Raw genomic sequence first — 24,643 nt, forward strand, 5'->3', positions numbered from 1 at the left:
ATCTCTTTTCAACAGGTCAGGTCTGCCCCAAAAACTTTTCCAGTTGTCTATGAATTCAATATTATTTCAATGCCATTGAGTGAGGACAGTCTACTAAGTATTTCATCACTCCGGCGAACAGGAAGGGGGCCAGAGCAATATACAATGCCTGACATAATACTTGCGAGTTCATCTGCGACTGGTGAAGTTGAACATCATTAGTGCTGATGTGAATAATAATCTTAGAGAATTTACGATTAGCATTAGCCAGCACTTTTAAATTTGCTTTGATGTCAGGCGCTCTGGCTCCCGGCAAACATGTGACTATAGTGGCTGGTTTCTCTATTTTCACGTTCCGTGTAATATTATCACCAATAACTAGGGCACTTTCAACAGGATTCTCAGTGGGTGTTTCACTAAATGGGGAGAATCTATTTGTTATGGTAATCAGAACGGAAGAGCGGTGTTTTGTCCCGCGACTACAGCGTCTCACGGTCACCCAGTTGCCCTGCTGCACGGGCTCTACAGCCGGAACTAAACAATGTACAGAGTTCACTAAGCTAGTCACATCCAAAGCAGTATCTAAAGCTCTTGCATTCTTACTATCCTCGTTTAAAGTTTGCATGTGTGTCTCTAGTTTAGAAATCTTCTCCGTCAGCCTGACTATCACCCTGCATTTATCACATGAAAAGCCCTCTGTGCTGACAGAGAAGGCTATGCTACACATGTGACACGAAGTGCAAGTGACAATAACAGGAGAAGACATTACTCACCGTGTTTGTTGACTGATCCTACTCACCACAGTTGTTTGATGGACTCGTAAAAGGTGCAAGTGCACATGAGACGGCAAGCACGGATGGTAGGTTAACAGGCTAGCGAGATACTAGCGAACATTCCTTGCCAATTTTTACATAAACTCCCTCCCTCTTCCGTAAGAATTGCATCCAGCGCCATTCTGTTCTCCAGAGTCATTTGTCTTAGGTTCAGTTTTTAAGTCCGTTTTTTAAGCCAGTTGGGCATCGTTTGCAAATCGGAATAATTCATAATGGATTCTATTTATCCAGTTCATTGAGTCAGTTACAGCATTGTGGATCAGAAAAGCCTTCCAGAACTGAGATAAATACTGCACTTACAAGGTTTTCTACAGGGATGTCAGAAATGTCATGTCTCCACCAAGTGTCGCCATCCTTCTTCCCCAGAGCCCTCCTTCCTCCTTTTAGTTTCCCCACATAGTCAATTCTAATTTATGCTCTGAGCTTAACTAAAGCACAGATACCATGCCATGAAACAGGCAGACTGGGATAGGCAGTATGGCCACACAACCAGTAATAGTCAAATAGGACGTAAGCCTGTCCCGCAATGTGATCACTCATACCCGTGGGATCATAACAGGTAACATTATGAATGGTTTCACATCCCTCAAGTCTCCCCATAAATTGAAATCCCCCCGTGACCAGTAACACTCTTTAAATTTCTGCTCTGGTATAGGCCAGACCTTTTTTTTCGCCTCAGTGAAAGGAGAGAGCAATGTAATGGTTACATTGTTACATTAAAGAGGACTTTTCTTTCGGAAAAGGGCTGGGTTTTTCGGCCCAGCAACATGAGACAAAATACACTTTAATTGGCGACCTTCTACTGGCTCTGGGAACATATGGGATATGCGTCAGAAAAGGAGGCATGTTCTCAGACATAACAATCTTTGTTGGGTGCAAGTTTTTTAGCTGTGTAATCAGCAAATTTCCAGAACAAATTTAACCCATAGTGATGCTGGTCGGTGTCAGATGACTAGTCATGATGAACAGGCACTTCCCTTTTCCCCTCATTCTGAACACTTCCTGTATAAAATTCAAACAGAAGCAGTAACATGATCAAAATCAACACACTAATGAATACAACAACACATATGCTATACTTAAACATCCTGTCAGCCCACATTCGCTCCCAGGTGCGCTGGTTGTCCCGTTGGCCCATAGACGACTGAAATGCTCCATCTTCACCTTAATGACTCTTTGCGAGCCATAGCAAGGGCTTTCCCTCGTTGCCAGAGGAGGGCCGTCACTAGTATGCCCTGATTTCCCCTATATTTCCACTTGACGCTGGAGATTGGTGGGGCTTACAATGTGTCACGCTCAGCAACCTTGATTGCTGTATTTGTTGTTAGAATGATCTCGTTCGGATCCAGCCACCTCAGGTTGTTCCACGCCTTACGTCTGAGGTCTTTGATCCAGACCCACTGCCCTGGCCCGTAACAATGTTGTGGCTCTGTAACAGTTGAAACAACTCAATCCATGTGATTTGCTTGTTAATTTGGAATTGTTTTTAAATGTTGTTTAGGAACTACAGAAATAGGCTATATGCTTGCATTAACCACAGCAATTAAAAATAAATCCCTGTGAAACTTTATTACATTTGAAATAATAACAAAAATAAAACAAACTTTTGTTTGATCCCACTGGGATTGGTCCCAACGTCTAACAAAAATCTGTTAGCATTCCTTTTGGATTTTTAAGGATTGATAGACTTATTTTCATATAGTCTAATAAACATGAGCACAAGTGTGGCTATTGATTTTCACATATATTTGGTTGTTTGCATTTCTTAGTACTTAGAACACAGTAAAAAAAAAAAAAAAAAACATTGTGCTAGCTTAGCCTAAGTCTTAAAGTGGTGTGCGTGATACGGAGAGGTTGCTAAATGCACTTCAGCTAAGCTCAGCTGATGTGTGAAATGCCACAGCTCAGAATCACACTTACAAACCACAGACACTTAAATACTGGATATCACATCAATAGGCCTATTGGAAATGCTCAGGAAATCCTGTAGTTTTAATACATGAGCATTAGCAATTATATTAATTTCATAGTGGTTTGGTTTGGCTTGCATTGTTGATGAAAAAGAGATGTGATGAATGAAGCTAAATTATATTTACTGATTTAAGGAGCACAAAGGTCAGAGTACATAAACTTTAATAGAGTAGGCATATAAACACTACAGTAATGAGAATTAAACTTAATTATCCAGCACTAGCATCATTTATTAATTACATTTTTATTCATTTCATAATTGCTGTGAATATTGTTAACCAAAGGAAGATCATAAAGCACATGCATCCAGAAAATTATGCACTTGAATGTAAGGCAAAGCCCTTCCACATAACTGACCAGTCCACATAACTGTCCTTGATTGATTTAATATAATATTCTGCAAATGGTTGAAGATTATAAATAAATGTATGAACTTGTATTCTATTTCAGCTGCCTATGTAAAATATCTGGAGAGAGCTATCTGTTATTCCAATTCCATCTCAATAATAGTTAGCAATATACATGTACAAGCTGAAAGTTGTTATCTTTGCATGTACAATTCCAACATTTATTTTGAGCCATCACCTGAGAAGTGTCATGTGAGTGATCATAATGAGGTATATTAGAACTCATTGCAACCGACAGTGAAAAACATGAGTCTGTGGTTGAATTCAAAATAGCATACTAGCAAACTCCCATATTTTTATATGGCACAAATAGTAAGAGAAGTATGCTATTCCAAATTCAAGCTATTTCTCTCTTTCTGCAAATGTGAACCGTGATAACGAAATATGGCTGTTTAGTGAAATGTATAAAAAATAAATTCTGGGGAAGGATCAGCTGCCTGTAGTTAGTGCATTGTAAGTTACATTTTGCAAGGCTAATAATTATAATAATAATAATAAACCCAAAAGAACACAAACACACAGATCTGTCTTAAAGAATGCCTTTTTAATGCAAAAACACAAAATAAAACAGAAAAGCAATGGAAAAAGAACTAAGCAAAGGATACTAATACACTTATTTTCTATTGCAGACGAAAGTGCTGTTAGGCTATATTAAGGCTATTTTTCATGCAGAAAGAATTGATTCAAGATGCAGGTCACAGCATAAATAGCCTTCCATGGTACACTCAAAAATAATTCCCTGTGGAACTTCATTACATTTGAAATAATAACAAAAATTAAACAAACTTTTGTTTGATCCCACTGGGATTGGTCCCAACGTCTAACAAAAATCTGTTAGCATTCCTTTTGTATTTTTTAGACAAAACTTCTTAGAAACATTTAAGGCCATTTAAGGATTGTAAGGCCATGATGATGAACAGGCCGGACTCTAAACCTGTAGTCTTACCTACTTACTAACCTAACAAACCAGTCATTTGAAGGCAGCATTGTAATATTTGCCATCAAACACGTGATGGTAAATCTTTTGTGAGACTCAGTTATTTTCTTATAGTCTAATGAACATGATCACAAGTGTGGCTATTGATTCTCACATATATTTGGTTGTTTGCAGTTCTTAGTACTTAGAACACAGTTAAAAAAACAAACAAAAAAACATTGTGCTAGCTTAGCCTAAAGCCGGTCGCACACCGGACGCGCAGCTCAGCGCCGCGCCGCGCCACGTCTAGGACAACTCTCACCTGAAAATCCGATAACATCAGCAATTTTCTGATTTCTGTAAATAAATATAAAACTAAATGTATATTGCAGCACAGGGTGAAGTCCGTATATACATTAACTACGATTTGAGACACATAAATGTAAATTTAATATAAAACTATGTAAATGGCGCTCTGTGGCGCGGCAGGATTTTGAACACGGTCCTGTATGGGGTGAGATTTCGGTCACAATTCTGCGCGCGCAAGATCACATTTTGAGCGTGCAAAAGGGCATTTCGCACGCGCGTGAACTGAGTTTTGCGGAGAAATGTTCGTCTCGCAGATAAGAAAATATTGCGAGCGAACGAAAATCAATTTTGCATTTAAAATAAATATTTGGATGTGCGCGGACGTTCTCTTTCGCGTGTGCAAAGTTTCACTTTCTTGCTCCTTTCATACCAGCCGTGAGCGCTCTCTAAGCGCAGACAGCTCGCTTGCTCAACACAACCCAGCGTTACAATATGCCATAATTCCAGCCAATCAGAGATAAGACTGCTAAATTCTGATTGGCTGGCTTGAAAACCAATCACAAGACTCCCTGCATCACCGACTGCGGAAGAGAACTAGTGCAGTTGAGTTTATTATTTATGAAAAATATTCAAAAACTTCACTGTAATTCACTGTATTGTTGGCAAATTCAGTTCACACATCACTGCTGTCCTGATGGTTATACTACAAGACTTATTTTGTATAAATATTGTTTTGCGTATTTTTTATGATTATTATTTATGAAAAATATTAAAAAACTTCACTGTAATTCACTGTATTGTTGGCAAATTCAGATGACACATCACTGATGTCCTGATGGTTATACTACAACACTTATTTTGGGAAAAATATATATTTTAAATTATATATACAATTGTAAATGTATAATTTTTATGATTTTTATGAAAAATATTCAATAACATAACTGTAATTCACTGTATTGTTGCCAAATTCAGTTCACACATCACTGCTGTCCTGATGGTTATACTACAACACTTATTTTGGGGAAAATATATTTTAAGTTGTATATACAATTGTACATTTATGATTTTTTATGATTTTTATGAAAAATATTCTAATTTACTGTATTGTTGCCAAATTCAGTTCACATATCACTGCTGTCCTGATGGTTATACTACAACACTTATTTAGGCAAAATATATATTTTAAATTGTATATACAATTGTAAATGTAGAATTTTTATGATTTTTATGAAACATATTCAATAACTTCACTGTAATTCGCTGTATTGTTGCCAAATTCAGTTCACACATCGCTGCTGTCCTGATGGTTATACTACAACACTTATTTTAGGGAAAAATATATATTTTAATTTGTATATACAATTGTAAATGTATAATTATTATGATTTTTATGAAAAATATTCAATAACATAACTGTAATTCACTGTATTGTTGCCAAATTAAGTTCACACATCACTGATGTCCAAAGTTATTGAATATTTTCATAAAAATCATTAAAAAAAATCATAAATTTACAATTGTATATACAACTTAAAAAAAAAAAATTCCAAAATAAGTGTTGTAGTATAACCATCAGGACATCAGTGATGTGTGAACTGAATTTGGCAACAATACAGTGAATTACAGTAAAGTTATTGAATATTTTTCATAAAAATCATAAAAATTATACATTTACAGTAATTGTATATACAATTTAAAATATATATTTTACCAAAATAAGTGTTGTTGTATAACCTTCAGGACAGCAGTGATGTGTGAACTGAATTTGGCAACAATACAGTGAATTACAGTGAAGTTTTTGAATATTTTTCATAAATAATAATCGTAAAAAATACGCAAAACGATATTTATACAAAATAAGTCTTGTAGTATAACCATCAGGACAGCAGTGATGTGTGAACTGAATTTGCCAACAATACAGTGAATTACAGTTAAGTTTTTGAATATTTTTCATAAATAATATACTCAACTGCACTAGTTCTCTTCCGCAGTCGGTCAAAGAGTATAGAAGTAACGTACTTCTATACTCTTTGAGTCGGTGATGCAGGGAGTCTTGTGATTGGTTTTCAAGCCAGCCAATCAGAATTTAGCAGTCTCATCTCTGATTGGCTGGAATTATGGCAAATTGTAACGTTGGGTTGTGTTGAGCAAGCGAGCTGTCTGCGCTTAGAGAGCGCTCACGGCTGGTATGAAAGGAGCAAGAAAGTGAAACTTTGCACACGCGAAAGAGAACGTCCGCGCACATCCAAATACTTATTTTAAATGCAAAATTGATTTTCGTTCGCTCGCAATATTTTCTTATCTGCGAGACGAACATTTCTCCGCAAAACTCAGTTCACGCGCGTGCGAAATGCCCTTTTGCACGCTCAAAATGTGATCTTGCGCGCGCAGAATTGTGACCGAAATCTCACCCCATAGGTCCTGAGCCGTTGCTGGGCGCCGCGGACAGACGCCGCCGGTGTGTGTACTCTCATAGAGAATAATGTGTTCGAATTTAAAAGACGTGGCGCTGCGCGGCGCGGCGCTGAGCTGCGCGTCCGGTGTGCGACCCGCTTAAGTCTTAAAGTGGTGTGCGTGATACGGAGAGGTTGCTAAATGCACTTCAGCTAAGCTCAGCTGATGTGTGAAATGCCACAGCTCAGAATCACACTTACAAACCACAGACACTTAAATACTGGATACCACATCAGTAGGCCTATTGGAAATGCTCAGGAAATCCTGTAGTTTTAATACATGAGCATTAGCAATTATATTAATTGCATAGTGGTTTGGTTTGTCTTGCATTGTTGATGAAAAAGAGATGTCATGGATGAAGCTAAATTATATTTACTGATTTAAGGAGCACAACTAAGGTCAGAGTACATAAACTTTAGTAGAGTAGGCATATAAACACTACAGTAATGAGAATTAAACTTAATTATCCAGCACTAGCATCATTTATTAATTACATTTTTATTAATTTCATAATTGCTGTGAATATTGTTAACCAAAGGAAGATCGTAAAGCACATGCATCAAGAAGATTATGCGCTTGAATGTAAGGCAAATCCCTTCCACATAACTGACCAGTCCACATAACTGTCCTTGATTGATTTAATATAATATTCTGCAAATGGTTGAAGATTATAAATAAATGTATAAACTTGTATTCTGTTTCAGCTGCCTATGTAAAATATCTGGAGAGAGCTATCTGTTAGCGTTCTAATTCCATCTCAATAATAGTTAGCAATATACATGTACAAGATGAAAGTTGTTATCTTTGCATGTACAATTCCAACATTTATTTTGAGCCATCACCTGAGAAGTGTCATGTGAGTGATCATAATGAGGTATATTAGAACTCATTGCAACCAACATTGAAAAACATGAGTCTGTGGCTGAAAATAGCATACTAGCAAACTCCCATATTTTTATATGGCACAAATAGTAAGAGAATGCTATTCCAAATTCAAGCTATTTCTCTCTTTCTGCAAATGTGAACCGTGATAACGAAATATGACTGTGTAGTGAAATGTATAAAAAATAAATTCTGGGGAAGGATCAGCTGCCTGTAGTTAGTGCATTGTAAGTTACATTTTGCAAGTCTAATAATAATAATAATAATAATAATAACAATAATAATAATAATAATAAACCCAAAAGAACACAAACACACAGATGTCTTTAAGAATGCCTTTTTAATGCAAAAACACAGAAAATAAAACAGAAAAGAAATAGAAAAAGAACTAAGCAAAGGATACTAATACACTTATTTTCTATTGCAGATGAAAGTGCTGTTAGGCTAAGGTATTTTTCATGCAGAAAGAATGGATTCAAGATGCAGGTCACAGCATAAATAGCCTTCCATGAGTTCCATTGAAGTTTAACTTATTTGAGTTATTGTGAGCTAATTCAAGCCTGGGCATGTCTTTAACCAGAACACCATTTCTTGAGCTGAAAATGTCAGCCAGAGGGGAAGCCATTGGAGAAGGTTTGTGTTCATTACACTGTGGGCCATTTAGACTGGGAGCACATTTCACTTCATAGGTAAAAAAGAAGGTGTCATGTTTAAAACCACAAGTGTCACTCACAACTCCACTTCTAAGTTCAAAAGAGCATGTACCAAGGAGGTCGCTGTTCCAGTAGCTGTTTGCATCAAACACTTCAAAAGTTAGTTTATTGGCCAAGCTAATCTTAATAGGAACAAACTCAAATGTTTCTGGCCAATGTGGATTGTCATTATTATCAATAGTCGCAGTGTGCTTGGTTTATGTGCCATATGCTACTGCCTTTGGTTTGTGAAAAATATATCTTCATACAGACCATTGGGTCTGAGGCTGTAGACTTAACCTGAAAGTCCCTTTTCAGCTGGACAGCAGTTAGACTTTATAATTTGACTACTTTCACAAACACAAGCACATCGGTCTCTTGCACTGCACTTCCTGCCAATCTTTCAAGGCTCTGAGCAAACCTTCATGAGGGCATTTTCTATTATGTGTTCTTCAACAGCTCTCTTCAGTCCTTTCCTGGCAGGGTGTTTTTTACTCAGTAAGAAATGGAAGGGTTTCAGAGAGTAGTGCACAATGTCAGGGAGACTCTTCAAAGACTCCAGCCAGGTCTTAAGGGAATTTGGGTGTGATGAACCAGATGCTTCTATATCCAAACAGTCTTTCACTGCAGTGTCTGTAAGCCCACTCACTGTTGCCTGACAGGTTTTGATGGCTGTCATGGCTTTCATTTGCCCCTGTGGTAAAGTGAGTGCCATATGTGGTGATCAGGTTGCGGTAGGCGTCTGGATCGTAGGATGCAGGGAGTGATTTAATTGCTTCAAGAAACTCTTCATCAAGAGGAGGCTTTTTAGCTAGACGATATCTGTAAAGACACAGTAAACAAACTTGAATTCAGTGGGACCAAAGAGGTAGCAAATTACAATTAAAGTTTAAATTTATTTTCGTATTCATCCTACAAGGAAAAGCAACCCAGCTCTCTCACCTGTAAAAGCTGCATGCATCTTCATGTTTGGTGAAACTGTATTTGTCTTCTTTTGATTTTTTCATTGCAAATTTTGCTTCCCTGGAATGAGTGCCTCCGACTGTAGCTCCAGCAGCCTTCACATCTAAACTAACTTTCTAGCTGACTGAGAGCGCTGATGATGAATCACTGACCAGTGCTTCACTTGATTCAAAGATCTGACTGGAGACTTTCATTGAACACTTTGGCAAGGTCCTCCAAAACACAACTGCTGCTGGTAGCTTCTGTTTTATTCCATTCATGTAATTGTTTTTGCGCATTTTACAAGTGCCTTTTCCTAAATCCTAAATTTCTCCATGATGATCAGGTAAGATCCTTTTCGCTTCACGGTCACAACATCAAATCCCTCTCCAGCAAGATTGTGCCCGGGAACAAAGGGAGCATCCTCACACTCTTTTGATGCACCTATGTCATCCTCTCCAGAAGTGGTCATGAGTGCAGGGCCAGTTATGGGTCATTAATTGGCTGAGAATCGAGTCAGTTATAGCCCATGTGTGGTCCTAGTCTTAAATCCAGATCTGGACCACTATAGGGCCGTCATTCTTTGTGGTATGTGGGCCGAGGGAAAAGGGGTTTTGTGGAACAGAGCTGGGCCAGATCAAATTTCCTATGTGGGAAAGTGCATTTATATGGCCCATGGTCACAAGCCTGATTTGGGCCAGATGATCAATGGACTGATCTGGGCTACACTCCTCCCACCAACATTAGGGCCTCATGTGTTTTGCCATGATCATGCTGTGCTATCATTGCCACACATGGCAGGTTTGGCTGTGTTTTGGTTTACTTAAGGCTGATAATTTGTACCAAGAATAAAGCCTATTATGTCTCTTTTCAGGTCAAGATGTGGGTTATTAAATGGATAAGGGTCTAGTTAAAAGTTGGTGTTGATATTATTTATTAATGGCTGAGAATTGGCGCCACTATTAAAACCCGTTCTGGCCCAGTTCATGCCCTGTTATGGTTATTAAATGGCTGAGACTTGGGCTAGTGTTGGTCCATGTCTTCAGTCCGGATCTGAACCACAACAGAGCCGTCATTCTTTGCGGTATGTGGGAAATGGGGTTCTGTGGAACAGAGCTGGGCCAGAAAAAATTTGCTATGTGGGATACCATGAAGCTGGCTTAGGAGGATAGCTAGGTATGTTTCAGTTTAGTTTGTGACAACCCTGGTTTTAGGCACTATGAAAGTGTATCAGATTTTAGCAGGGTCCTTAGTAACTTAGTGCTCCATGGGAATTGCTAACCTGCTAAACGGCAGGTTATGTTGTAAGAGAGCTAAACCAAAATTCGACCAATCAGCTGTGAGCATAGTGACACATGTCTGACGCAATAAAAAACCTTGTTTACTGGTGAGCCAGATGGGTCGTACCATTTCTGTACTGATTACCGAAAGGTAAATAATATAACAAAACCAGATTCTTTCCCATTGCCCCGAATGGAAGATTGTGTAAATTCTGTCGGTTCCGCGATGTATGTCAGTAAATTTGAATTATTGAAAGGATATTGGCAAGTGCCTTTAACCACTTGTGCACAGGAGATTGTACTATACTGGGGCTATACTCTTATTTTGTAATGAGTTTTGGCCTTAGAAATGCGCCCGCTACTTTTCAGCGCTTGATGAACCATGTAACCTCTGGGTTGAATAGTTGTGCTGTTTATTTAGATGATGTGGTTGTATAGTGACACGTGGGAGCAGCATCTTTTACGCATCAGAGCACTTTTTGAGCGTTTGGCAGAAGCTAGGCTCACGGTCAACTTGGCAAAGTGTGAGTTTGCCAAGGCGACTGTGACCTATTTGGGGAAGGTAGTAAGGCAGGGTCATGTGCGTCCAGTGCGCGCTAAGGTCTTGGCCATTGATAATTTTCCTCCACCTAACACGAAACGAGAGTTAATGCGGTTTCTGGGAATGGTGGGTTATTAAAGAAACTTTTGCCCAAATTTTTCTTCAGTAGTAGCTTCTTTAACTGATTTATTGAAAAAAAACATAAAATTTGAGTGGGCCTTGCAGTGTAAGCAAGCTTTTGACAATGTCAAGCTGTTGCTTAGCACTGCCCCTGTGCTGGTTGCCCCACGCATTGGACAGCCTTTTCAGATCCAGGTTGATGCCAGTCAAGTTGGGGCTGGAGCTGTACTGTTGCAAACTGATGTACAGGGTATAGAAAGACCCGTCTCCTATTTTTCCAGAAAGTTTAAGTCTCATCAGTTGCATTATTCCACTATTGAAAAGGAGGCATTGGCGTTGATTTGGGCTTTGCAGTTTTTTGAAGTCTATGTAACAAGTGGTATTTTTCCAATTGTGGTATTTTCAGACCACAATCCACTTACCTTTTTGAACTCTTTGCAGAGCCCAAACCAGCGTCTTATTCGATGGTCTCTCTTTTTGCAACCCTATCCTTTGGAGATTCGACACATAAGGGGTGTGGAAAATGTTCTGGCTGATGCCTTATCTCGTGCCCCATGTGAGAGTTTTTGCGACTGATTCAATGGATGTTTTTTTTTCTTCTGTTTTCTCTCATTTGTGACTATGGATTTTCCTAGGCGCCGGGAGTTGCTGTATTAAAGTTGCAAGAGGGAATCAGATTAAGAAGGCACCATACTGGGTTTGCAGTCTGTTATAATTTATTGGGGGTTAAGTGGTAATATTTGTTGTTGTTGTTGTTGTTAAGAATTAATATTTTCTCATTTGTTTCAGAGGTCCAATTGCAAGGATCCTCTCTCTTAAGAGGGGAGGTGTTATGGGTGTGGGTGTGTTTTCTTTTCTTTGTATCTCTTGGTTTGTAGGTCGCAGCAGAGATGAGGAACACCTGATTAAAATTAGGAGGTGGAGATATAAGCGTTTCGGTTCCGTGCATGAAGGTCGGCGTACGGGGAAGTGACATCATCCACGGCTGGCCTCTTGTTTCCTCGCTATAGTGGGATCTAGCGTCTGTCGGCATTTTGAGTCATTCAAATGGCATAAAGTTTATTATTGCGCTTTGTGAAACCCCTAGAATTATGTAATAAACCTCATTCATTATATCCACCTATTGTTTTGATTTTCCTATATTGTTGCGGCCACGAGTCGGCCGTAACAGTCACTCCCAGTTTCTCTTGCTCCAAATTAAAGGTCACTACATAGTAAAGATTTTTAAACACAAAATTGTCTGAATTTTAGCAATGATCATTAAGTGTGCTTATTGTGTGCCACACTTATTGTTCTTCTTAAGTTTTCTTCTTATTATTATTATTATTCCCGGGAGAAAAATTTTGGCCAGCTCCTGCGCCTAGGCCCTTTGAGACAGAGACACCGTTCCAACTTTAAAACGTTGTTCGTCGTTCGTCCGCCATAGTGGATTGAACAGAAAGCGAAACTAAATTTTCACAGGTCACAAATTTGGTCCGAACTTCACGAAACTGTTATTATCAATTATTATTGTTATTGTCAATTATTATCATACTGAAGGGTTACAAATTTAAGAATATGTTTTAGACCTGCTGATCCTACTTCCTTACATAACATCACATAAAAAACTAAGGTGAACTATACTGTATTGGGCATTCAAGGTGAACATGAGGGCATCCATTTACTGATTAGATTTAACAGTTTCCTTTGAAGGGGTTTTGTTAGTCTTTGATCTTTCTACTAAGAGTTGAACTTTGTGTCAATGTTTACCTAGTCTTAGTTCTCGTGACCATGTGTTGTTTATACAATTTGGGGGGTACCATTATCTCAGTTGGGGGTAATTGCCTCTATTGTCTTTAGATGATTAGATTCAGTAGTCATCCCTAAAGGCTGTGTGTAAGTTCAGCACCTTTAAGGACAGCCCACTGAAATGCCTATAAAGAAACCATGTAAAGTTCCCTTAGTCAGATTATGTTGGAAGTACTGCAGCCACGTACAGCGGAGTGCTCAATAAAGAATAACTTCTGTTGAACGCGATCCCAATGTCTCCTGGTTTGCTTTGAAGAAGGAAAATAAGTTCCTAACAATACCTATAATCCATTACACCAAAGCAACTTTAGTTCAACAATTATTATTAAGCATTTAGTTTAAATGAATATAAATATATACTAAAAATATTTAATTTAAATAAGATTTGGAATTGACAAATAAAGCTTTAAAAATTACTACATGTAAGCTTTTCACTTTAATATGTACATTATCAAAGGTCCCACTTTATATACAGTGAGGAAAATAAGTATTTGAACACCCTGCTATTTTGCAAGTTCTCCCACTTAGAAATCATGGAGGGGTCTGAAATTGTCATCATAGGTGCATGTCCACTGTGAGAGACATAATCTAAAAAAAAAAATCCAGAAATCACAATGTATGATTTTTTAACTATTTATTTGTATGATACAGCTGCAAATAAGTATTTGAACACCTGAGAAAATCAATGTTAATATTTGGTACAGTAGCCTTTGTTTGCAATTACAGAGGTCAAACGTTTCCTGTAGTTTTTCACCAGGTTTGCACACACTGCAGGAGGGATTTTGGCCCACTCCTCCACACAGATCTTCTCTAGATCAGTCAGGTTTCTGGGCTGTCGCTGAGAAACACTGAATTTGAGCTCCCTCCAAAGATTCTCTATTGGGTTTAGGTCTGGAGACTGGCTAGGCCACGCCAGAACCTTGATATGCTTCATACAGAGCCACTCCTTGGTTATCCTGGCTGTGTGCTTCGGGTCATTGTCATGTTGGAAGACCCAGCCTCGACCCATCTTCAATGCTCTAACTGAGGGAAGGAGGTTGTTCCCCAAAATCTCGCAATACATGGCCCCGGTCATCCTCTCCTTAATACAGTGCAGTCGCCCTGTCCCATGTGCAGAAAAACACCCCCAAAGCATGATGCTACCACCCCCATGCTTCACAGTAGGGATGGTGTTCTTGGGATGGTACTCATCATTCTTCTTCCTCCAAACACGTTTAGTGGAATTATGACCAAAAAGTTCTATTTTGGTCTCATCTGACCACATGACTTTCTCCCATGACTCCTCTGGATCATCCAAATGGTCATTGGCAAACTTAAGATGGGCCTTGACATGTGCTGGTTTAAGCAGGGGAACCTTCCGTGCCATGCATGATTTCAAACCATGACGTCTTAGTGTATTACCAACAGTAACCTTGGAAACGGTGGTCCCAGCTCTTTTCAGGTCATTGACCAGCTCCTCCCGTGTAGTTCTGGGCTGATTTCTCACCTTTCTTAGGATCATTGAGACCCCACGAGGTGAGATCTTGCATGGAGCCCCAGTCCGAGGGAGATTGACAGTCATGTTTAGCTTCCATTTTCTAATGATTGCTCCAACAGTGGACCTTTTTTCACCAAGCTGCTTGGCAATTTCCCCGTAGCCCTTTCCAGCCTTGTGGAGGTGTACAATTTTGTCTCTAGTGTCTTTGGACAGCTCTTTGGTCTTGGCCATGCTAGTAGTTGGATTCTTACTGATTGTATGGGGTGGACAGGTGTCTTTATGCAGCTAATGACCTCAAACAGGTGCATCTAATTTAGGATAATAAATGGAATGGAGGTGGACATTTTAAAGGCAGACTAACAGGTCTTTGAGGGTCAGAATTCTAGCTGATAGACAGGTGTTCAAATACTTATTTGCAGCTGTATCATACAAATAAATAGTTAAAAAATCATACATTGTGATTTCTGGATTTTTTTTTTTAGATTATGTCTCTCACAGTGGACATGCACCTACGATGACAATTTCAGACCCCTCCATGATCTCCAAGTGGGGGAACTTGCAAAATAGCAAGGTGTTCAAATACTTATTTTCCTCACTGTAGGTGTCTATAACTACTATGTACTTACATCCAAAAAATAAGTACAGTGTTCACTACTGATGTCACACTTACATGTGCATGTGCTTCATGAACTCAGGACCAAAGCCTGAGTTCACAGAGCAAGTTGATGATCAGGGTCATGGTGTCACGATGATGCGAAGATGAACCCAATCGCAGACAGTAAATACTTAACACAAGGTTTATTAACGACAAAACAGAAAACAGAAAACAAAACCCACGAGGGGGCAAAACAAGACAGGATAGACTATTTTAGACTGACAACATTAGACTAAGACTCAGACAATAAACTAACAGCTAAGACATGATCAAACTCTTCTTTCTAGACAAGACTTACAACAGGTTACTCACAGATTGATACACACAATGAATGACAATGAACCAGCACAGGACAGCAAACACATGGGGATTAAATAGGGAGAAACTAATAATGACGGCAGGTGACACAAGTAAAGCAATAATGACAAAACGAGGATAACAAGGGGGCGGGGCAAGGTAACGAGACAACACAAGCACATGGCCCAAACACAAGGCCATGTGCTTGCACACCAAACACGGTTCTGTCATGATCCTGCCTCAAGACTAGAGAAAATCAAGGACACAAGGGCAGAATCATGACACATGGTACCAACAAAGCCTGAATGGATTGATTTTGTTTCGTCAACTCAAAACTTATCCTGTAACCCTGAGTTTGTTACCATCATGGTACAGGCCCCTGATAGCTCTGATTTAACTTGACACAAAGCATGTGACTGAACTTGCTTATAAAGGACTTTTTTGCAAAAGGTGTCTCATTAAGTTTATATGATTTTATATTCAAATTAATCATTCTATTCAAATAACCACAAACAATGATATAGTATGCCTCCAGGAAGAAGGTTTTAAATACAGATATTTTGCAGAACAGCTATCAGTTTTAGCAGTTTTGGGAAGTTTTTCTACCCAAAAAGTAAATAAATCACACAAATCAGATTTTTTGAATGCTTTATTAAAACAAAATCAAGACAAGTAATTGCAATTAAAAGAACTGAGCAAAGTTTATACTTAAGCATTTTAAGCATTTGATTATCAGGAAGCTTTGCAAGATTATGGCTTTAATGCATAAGGCCTGATTTGAGATCCTACTAAAATCCTACAGCTTTATCTGTTTTCCATAAGCGCTCCCGAATTTATTTGAGAAGTTGTGAGCTGATTCAAGTCTGGGCATGTCTTTAACCAGAACACCATTTCTTGAGCTGAAAATGTCAGCCAGAGGGGAAGCCATTGGAGAAGGTTTGTGTTCATTACACTGTGGGCCATTTAGACTGGGAGCACACTTCACTTCATAGGTAAAAAAGAAGGTGCCATAATTAAAAACACAAGTGTCCTTCACAACTCCACTTCTAAGTTTAAAAGAGCATTCACCAAGGAGGTCGCTGTTCCAGTATCTGTCTGCATCATACACTTTAAAGCTTAGTCTTTTGGCCATGCTAATCTTAATAGGACCAAACTCAAATGTTTCTGGCCAACTTGGATTGTCATTATTATCAATAATCTCAGTGCGCTTGTTTTGTGTGTCATATTCAACTGATACAGTGCCATCTGTTTGAGTTCTTACATCTCCATACAGACCTTTGGCTCTAAGGTTGTAGACTTTTAGGGTGGCAAGTCCTTTTTCAGGTGGACAGCAGTTAGACTTTATAATTCGACTACTTTCACAAACACAAGCACATCGGTCTCTTGCACTGCACTTCCTGCCAATATTGCAAGGCTCTGAGCAAACCTTCATGAGGGCATTTTTAATGATGTATTCTTCAACAGCTCTCTTCAGTCCTTTCCTGGCAGGGTGTTTTTTACTCAGTAAGAAATGGAGGGGTTTCAGAGAGTAGTGCACAATGTCAGGGAGACTCTTCAAAGACTCAAGCCAGGTCTTAAGGGAATTTGGGTGTGATGAACCAGCAAAAAGCAGATCTTCTCCATTTATGTTTCCTCCGATAATCTCTGTCTGACGCTCACTGAACATGGTGCTGAACTTTTGATTTGTGCCCATCTTCTTTTTCATTTCTTTACAAAAATGGCTCTCTACCTTCACAGTTGCTACACTGTATGAACCAGAGGCTTCCACATCCAAACAGTCTTTCACTGCAGTGTCTGTAAGCCCACTCACTGTTGCCTGACATGTTTTGATGGCTGTTATGGCTTTCATTTTCCCCCCTAACTTGACACCTGTGGTAAAGTGAGTGCCATATGTGGTGATCAGGTTGCGGTAGGCGTCTGGATCGTAGGATGCAGGGAGTGATTTAATTTCTTCAAGAAACTCTGCATGAAGAGGAGGCTTTTTAACTAGACGATATCTGTAAATAAAGAGTTAATACGTTTGAATTCAGTGGAATCAAAGAGGGAGCAAATTACAATTAAAGGTTTTTCTATATTACAATTAAAAGTCATTCTATGAGGAAAAGCAACCCAACTCTCTCACCCGTAAAAGCTGCATGCAACTTCATGTTTGGTGAAACTGTATTTGTCTTCTTTTGATTTTGTCATTGCAAATTTCGCTTCCCTGGAATGAGTGCTTCCGACTGCAGCTCCAGCAGCCTTCACATCTAAACCAACTTTCCAGCTGACTGAGAGCGCTGATGATGAATCATTGACCAGTGATTCACTTGATTCAAAGATCTGACTGGAGACTTTCATTGAACACTTTGGCAAGGTCCTCCAGAACACAACTGCTGCTGGTAGCTTCTGTTTTATTCCATTCATGTAATTGTTTCTGCGCATTTTACAAGTGCTGTTTCCAAAATCCCATTTCTCCATGTCGATCACGTAAGATCCTTTTCGCTCCATGGTCACAACATCAAATCCCTCTCCAGCAAGATTGTGCCCTGGAACAAAGGGAGCATCCTCACACTCTTTTGGTGCACCTATGTCATCCTCTCCAGAAGTGGTCATGAGAAGCAATGCCCAGAAAACAACAAGGTAAATCTGGAACTGCCCCATCATCTGTAGTGAGATACGTCAAATCATTATTGTGATTATTGTGAAAATTAACATCACTTAACAAGAACGATAGTCTAGAATTGTAACAATAATACCTTCATAAAATTTGCAGTATTGTTAAAACAAATACAAAATTAAAAAAAGGATGTTAAGCAGTAATTGTCTCTTTAAAATAATAATATGATTAATTGAATGATTTTTTCCAGTTACCTACCATTAAATGTAGAGCTGAGATAAGTTATAGGTTGTCTCTCTAACCTGTCGATGGTTGATTGGTTGTGGGTGTCAAAGCTTTGTAGTGCAAAGTATCATATACCATGACGTGGCTGTGACAAATCTTCTAATATTAGTTTAACACATTGCCTGGGCCTAAGCTGCACAATGCTATAAATATGTTTTGTGAACAAAGAAGAACATTTTAAGTACAAGTTATCAGATGTGACAAAAATCTCTGCAAATGGATGGCAGTGTTACAAAGAAGATGAACAGTTATGCTTAAGAGTTGCATTGTAAAACATTATCTGTGCATCTATTATTCCTTTACATTATAATTTTAATTATTAATTTAATGCTAATTCATGAAAAAAAAGGTATGACACTGGCTTAGATTGTGCCCCCCCCCCCCCCCCCCCATAACAATTGTTTTTATTGAGTAGTCAGTTCGATATACAGTTAGAAAAAAATATTCAACATATTAATAATGTGTATCCCCCATCCACCCACCCACCAGGTGGACTTGCTAAGGAATGCTAAGGAATTGCAAGCTTTTGCAGTGAAGAATTATTTATTATTTTGAATTATGTAGAAAGAAAAGTTCTGGAGTCAAAACCATATCCTTATCTAACAGGAATGATGTCATGAGCAAGCTGAGACCAGAAAGGAAAAAGTGCAGAGCATTCCCAGACAAAAATGTAAATATGTACCAAATGCTCTCTGCAGACATAAATTACAATTCGGGGAAGGAGACAAATACATATAGAAATGCTTTAAAGTGTATAGGTAAAGTCTGTACAGAAGTTTCCAATGGATCATCTGATGATTTGGGTTTTTCGAGAATGATGTGATTGTCTCCCAAATTTGCTCTGTGAATAAAGTTTGTATGTCCTCACTGATAACCTTAGACCAGATAGTTGATATGGGAAGTGGTTTGTATGAGTTTTTGAGGAGAAAAGAGTAAATAACTGAGGCAGAAATAACAGAATTATCAGTTGGAAGAATTATCTTTCGGAAGGGATGTACAGGTAATTGTGAATCCCAGGGAACTCCATATGCCCGAAGCACAGATCTAATGTGAAGATACATGAAAAAGGAAGTTTCTGATAAATTAAAGAGAGCCATAATATCTTAAAATGATTTCAGCTCTTTGTCATCATAAATATCACCAAATCAATTTACTTTACATTTAACCCATTGTGGACAATGAATTGGTTTCTTTCCTGATAAAAACATATTATTATGGAACAAAGGTGAATGACGGCTTTATTTTTCTGGTCACCGTTCTCCAAGTAGAAAGTGGGTGATAACTAGAACATAATGTAGAGTCTTTATCTTTTTTAGCAGAAGAGATATAATAGCCATGTTCATATTTTCCGGAAAGGATCCTTGATCAATTGAATATTGCATCATGTCTAGCATAGATGAACCCAACTAGGCCAAGAAGGTCAAGTAGAACTCAACTGGTATGCCATCTAGACCTGGGGATTTCCCCTTGCTCATACCTCTGACCGATGATTCTAATTCAACAAGTGATATAGATCTAGCTAAGAACTCAGAGTCTGATGCTGACAGATGCGGAAGAGTAAGAGTAGATAAAAAGGAAGTATGGTGTAGGTTCGCATTTAGAGTTAGAGCTGTATAGCTACCATGAAAATAATAGTTTTGTCAGGGTCTTTGTATAAGAAATTCAGCACTGTATCTAAATTAAGTTCTTTCCTAACAGTTTTTTATTTTATTTTCTCCACCTTGTTCAGCTCCACCTCCATTGGTCGGCCCCCAGGCTCTGTGTCTCGTCTGCTTACCACTGCTATAGTGCTGACACTTACATTCAAGGAAAACAATTTATCACTTCATGCATTCTGGGAATTAAACCCAAGACCTTGGTGTTACTGCCTCCACTTTCTAATGTTTGAGCTACAGGAACACAAAAGGAACTCACTCTCATATTTTCCCATTTTGTTATTATTTTGAAGAATGTCTTACAACAACATTTTACCCTTAGGGGTACAACAGCTTTTTATGGGGAAGTCCTCTCAAAAGGACGTCCATGTAGCCTACCGTATTTAACAGCAGGCGATGGTCTGTATGATCAGGATGCAGAGCTTCCCCCATTTTGGCAAATTAAAGTTTATGGATAAATGCATGTATTGCACTGGAGACTGACATTAATTACTTGGGCCCCCTAAATTTGACCGAAATCAATGATTATTGTTCAATTGGAATAGTGTTTTTGTTGGGCAGTGCACTACTGGTATATCTAATGTAGGGTGTTTACCTTAAAAAATACAATACTTTAAATTTTAGACAGTATATATGGTTCATTTTCACTGTACATAGATTTAGGGGAGTGCAGGATGAAAAAAAAAAAGCATGTGTAGCAGGGTGACTGAATCCACTAATGAGGATTTCATTCACCTGTGCTTAATTTAAGCCCCCGCCCCTTCCTTGTTTGATATAAGGGATGTGTGTTTGCCACATGGCATGCGTCTTGGTATTGGCCTTGTGACGTCATCCGTGGTTGCCGCAGGCTTGGACTGTAAGCTGGCTTCCTCGTCTGCTGTGTGCTGGCTGCCCATGCCTCACAGGTATGAGTAGCCGTTTTTATTTAACAAGAAGAAATTGAACGCGGTTGATTATTTACATTTTGTTTTCGGTGGCATTGATAGCATGTCATTGATGGCATGTGTTCCTGTACTGCAATATGGTGCGCGACTGCGAAACGGTTTGTGCGCCGGGATCAGTCTGCGGTATGTAAGATTATAGGTTTGTGTGTTAATAATTTGTTTCTGTTTATAACATTATCTTTCTGCTTGTTTAACTGAGTAATGTATGTTTGATTTATTTGGTTTTTCAATGTCAACTTGTTTTTATGTGGTACTGAGTCCTAATTATGTCAAGTGGTTTAGATCCTTGAAGTATTTGACATCTTATCTTCCTAAGTTGTATTTGTTTGTGTTTCTCATTGTTGTCTTTATTGCAGGAGCTGGGGGTTTCTGGAGGGTGACGGCGAAGCTGCCATTTGTGTGGTGTGTTCACACCTAGTGCTGTGTCTTCTGGCATTTAACCCTTCACGTGTGTGTGCGGGTATTTGTAGTGGATTATTTGGGCGGGTTTGTTTTCCAATTTGGCAGCTGGCCCGGACCTCCAGATACCTCTGCTCTTGACTGAGTTCCTTTAAATTGCGTTTGTTATTTAAAGTGTGTGTATGAGTAGATGCTAATTGGTGTTCATTTATTATAATGCCAATGTGAGTTAACGTTGAAATATCTAGCTATTTATTATTCAACACTGACGAGCAAAGTAAACTTTTCTATATGTCTCATGTCCTCACCCATCCACTCAAAATGAACCTGTGTGCCCTTAGGGCTATTTCCCTGGTTTTCCAGGGTGGCGTAGTTGATCATATATTGCCATTTCTGTTAAAGTGTGGTAAACCTTTCTCAATTCTATTACCCTCACCGCCATGTCGCTACACATGCAAAAGTGTTCCTTCAAATAGGCTGATAAGTTAAACGTTCACAGACCAAAATGCTAATTCTGTGGAGTAGTTTTTACAGAATATGTGGTGAAAAAAAAAAGGTGATGGTGTCTACTCCTATGAAAATTTGCTTTGGTGAATTTGTTCATTACAGTACTGAATTAAGAAATCTTAGGTCTGTTCGCCTGTGACCATCGTAGCTTAATGTCTAAATGCAAATTAAGACAGATCAGGCTTAGCAACAGTTGCAAGAAGCCTATAAGTCGGCTCTATGCTCAACAGACAAGAACTGCCTTTAAAACATACTGTATACTGTAGGCATTTTACAGTACAAGAGAAAAGGAAATGCATTCAGACCACATAGGGTTTTTGTGTGTGGCGAAGACAAAGTTCTCATGAGAACCTACACTGTGATAAAAAAAACAAAGTATTTACATGTAACTTTATACAGCACAGTTTTTAAAACAGATATAACAATATTAAAAGACCTGATCATCTTTCTGTAGTTGCGTTGTTTTTTTTCTCAGAAAGGACCTTAGTCTTTACAGTAAAACAGATTTGTTAATATTTGTGTTGCACAGTGACAGCTGATTCTAAGGGACTGCTCGTTTTTTATTTAATGGGCTACCGGAGGAGTTTTGAGGTCTATAGTCAAAATAGACTTGACCCTCCCTTCGCCAGCAATATATTTTTCTATGACCCTCCAAAATGATTGTGAAAAAAAGGCATGACCCTCCCCGATAATGTATTGATTACTTCTGTACTGGTTTGCGCTTGGCAAAGATGTTCAGATAGCCATTGTTGCATACTCCGTGTGCAGTGTGTATGTGGTGCAGAAGCAGCACGCGCTATGCTTTCACATGCGTTTGCAGTGCGTAACTGATCCACGGCTGTACCACAAACACGTACTCACTATTTTTATTTCAAATCCAGAAGTTATCACCAACTTTTATTTAAAAATAGTTTTGTCAGCATTGCGATTCTCTTTGTACACATATACAGTACACTCTAGTATTCACGTTTAAAGGTGCCTTGTGTAAAAATAAATAAATTCATACTCCACATTCCATACCAGATGGGGGCAGTATACCTCCAGAAAGTGAGTTGGTCTACTCTAGAGTATGAATATCTTCAAGCTACTCCCCTTCACCTTTACCAGTGAATATGTTCATATTCGTTTTGTTCATATTACATTTTTATTGTTAGTTTGAATTACATTAATTTGACAGACAGCATTCGCTGATGTTGACCAAGCTAGCGCCAACATAACCAGAGCTTCCAACTCTCACGCATTCACCGTGAGACACACGCAAACACTTTTCACATGCTCTCACGCCACACATCAATTTTCTCACGCACAGAAAAATCGCGAAGCAAAGAGGACACGGAGACCGACAGACTAGACAGAGCAGGTTAGTTATGATATAAAAAAAATCTCAGCTCTCAGATTCTGTCAATTTTATTACGCAATTCAAACAATAAATACCGTTTTGGCGCTTGTAAATGTTACACGACAGATCCCTAGCGCATGTGAACCGATCATCTCTACTCTCTAGCTAATAGTAAAAAAATCACGAACACTGAAAGATACAGTAACGTTAGGCTACAACTTACCAAAATGTATTCCTCATACATAATAAACCAATAGACCAATCAGTGTTTTTTATCAGCGTGAAGAGGTCAATAACACAGCTGGAGAACAATTATGTCAGATTTACCTCAGGAAAGCCATTTAATATAGCTACATAATATAGGTCACGTAGTTGGCAAGAAAAAAAGAGCAATAGAGATTGTGCTATGTGTACTATATTACAATACTGTATTTTATGAACGTTATATACGTTTATCGAACAGCCTTCGATACATTTCTATGTTATAACTTCCCGAAAATCTACACAAACATATAAAACAAACTTCTAACGAAATACTAACAGCATCTTACTTACCAATCCAAACGAAATGTTGCAAGTTCGAAGTCAAACCTTATTTTTTTCATGTCCATTAGTTGTCTCCAGCGATGGAAAGCAGTGCCAATGTTTACTCTGGTTCTGTTCCTTTTTTATCAGATTTTATTTGAATGTAGTAGTGGGCTGTAGGCTACTTTCCACACGATTGACATCAGGTTCAAGTACGCCCACAAGCCGTGCGAGTTATTCGTGTATTGCATGTTTGGCTGGTGGTTATGTTGCCGGCATACCGCCTCCCATGGCCGAAACTGGTATTACGACACCTGTCGGGCCGTGGCTAGTAATGCTAATGCTAATTCAGGTTGATATCTCTGCAGCACTATAACTTGACATTTTTTTAATGACATCATCGCCCTTATTTCTTCTCATTCTTTTGATGCGTGTAGCTCATTTTTTGGATATTTTTACCTCAATTTTTACATAAGGCACCTTTAAACACAATTTAAACAACGTATTATTCAATGCATTAGACTACTTCTATATTAAGTCGCAAACATTTTAAATTAAAACTTAAAATTGACAAAAACAGCCGACTCTCATGCCTTTTCTTTTGCATTTAAATTTTAGTACAATAAATCTTGCATGTCACAAAGAACTTGTTTTTCAACCTCCACGAATGAGACGAGTGCTGTTCATTATGTCACCTGTTGAGGTAAACTGTAGTTTCCCTTGCTTAACCCTGGTCTTGTAAAGTAAATACATGACTGTGAAAAATAGTATTATTTAATTAAATACATTTATGGTGAGATTACTACATTTTATTTAATTAAATGCATTTATGGTGAGATTATTATAT

At 38.6% G+C, this 24,643-nt stretch overlaps 1 protein-coding gene and 1 pseudogene across 2 annotated transcripts; both read right to left on the reverse strand.

The window, feature by feature from the left end:
• Positions 1–8,241: 8,241 nt before the first annotated feature.
• On the reverse strand, positions 8,242–9,860 carry LOC311093039 (perforin-1-like; annotated as a pseudogene). Its single transcript has 2 exons — positions 9,389–9,860; positions 8,242–9,268 (listed from the first exon to the last, which is right to left on the reverse strand). The product of its transcript is annotated as a perforin-1-like (transcript).
• Positions 9,861–16,177: 6,317 nt separating this feature from the next.
• On the reverse strand, positions 16,178–18,466 carry LOC311093216 (perforin-1-like). The gene is made up of 3 exons (XM_084130439.1): positions 18,401–18,466; positions 17,669–18,189; positions 16,178–17,543 (listed from the first exon to the last, which is right to left on the reverse strand). The coding sequence occupies exons 1-3, from the start codon at positions 18,401–18,403 to the stop codon at positions 16,343–16,345; spliced, it is 1,725 nt and encodes a 574-aa protein (XP_083986565.1). The 5' UTR covers positions 18,404–18,466; the 3' UTR covers positions 16,178–16,342.
• Between the last annotated feature and the right edge of the window lie 6,177 nt (positions 18,467–24,643).

The sequence above is a fragment of the Abramis brama genome (genome assembly GCF_963993115.1).
Source record: "Abramis brama genome assembly, chromosome: 12".
Lineage (NCBI taxonomy): Eukaryota > Metazoa > Chordata > Actinopteri > Cypriniformes > Leuciscidae > Abramis > Abramis brama.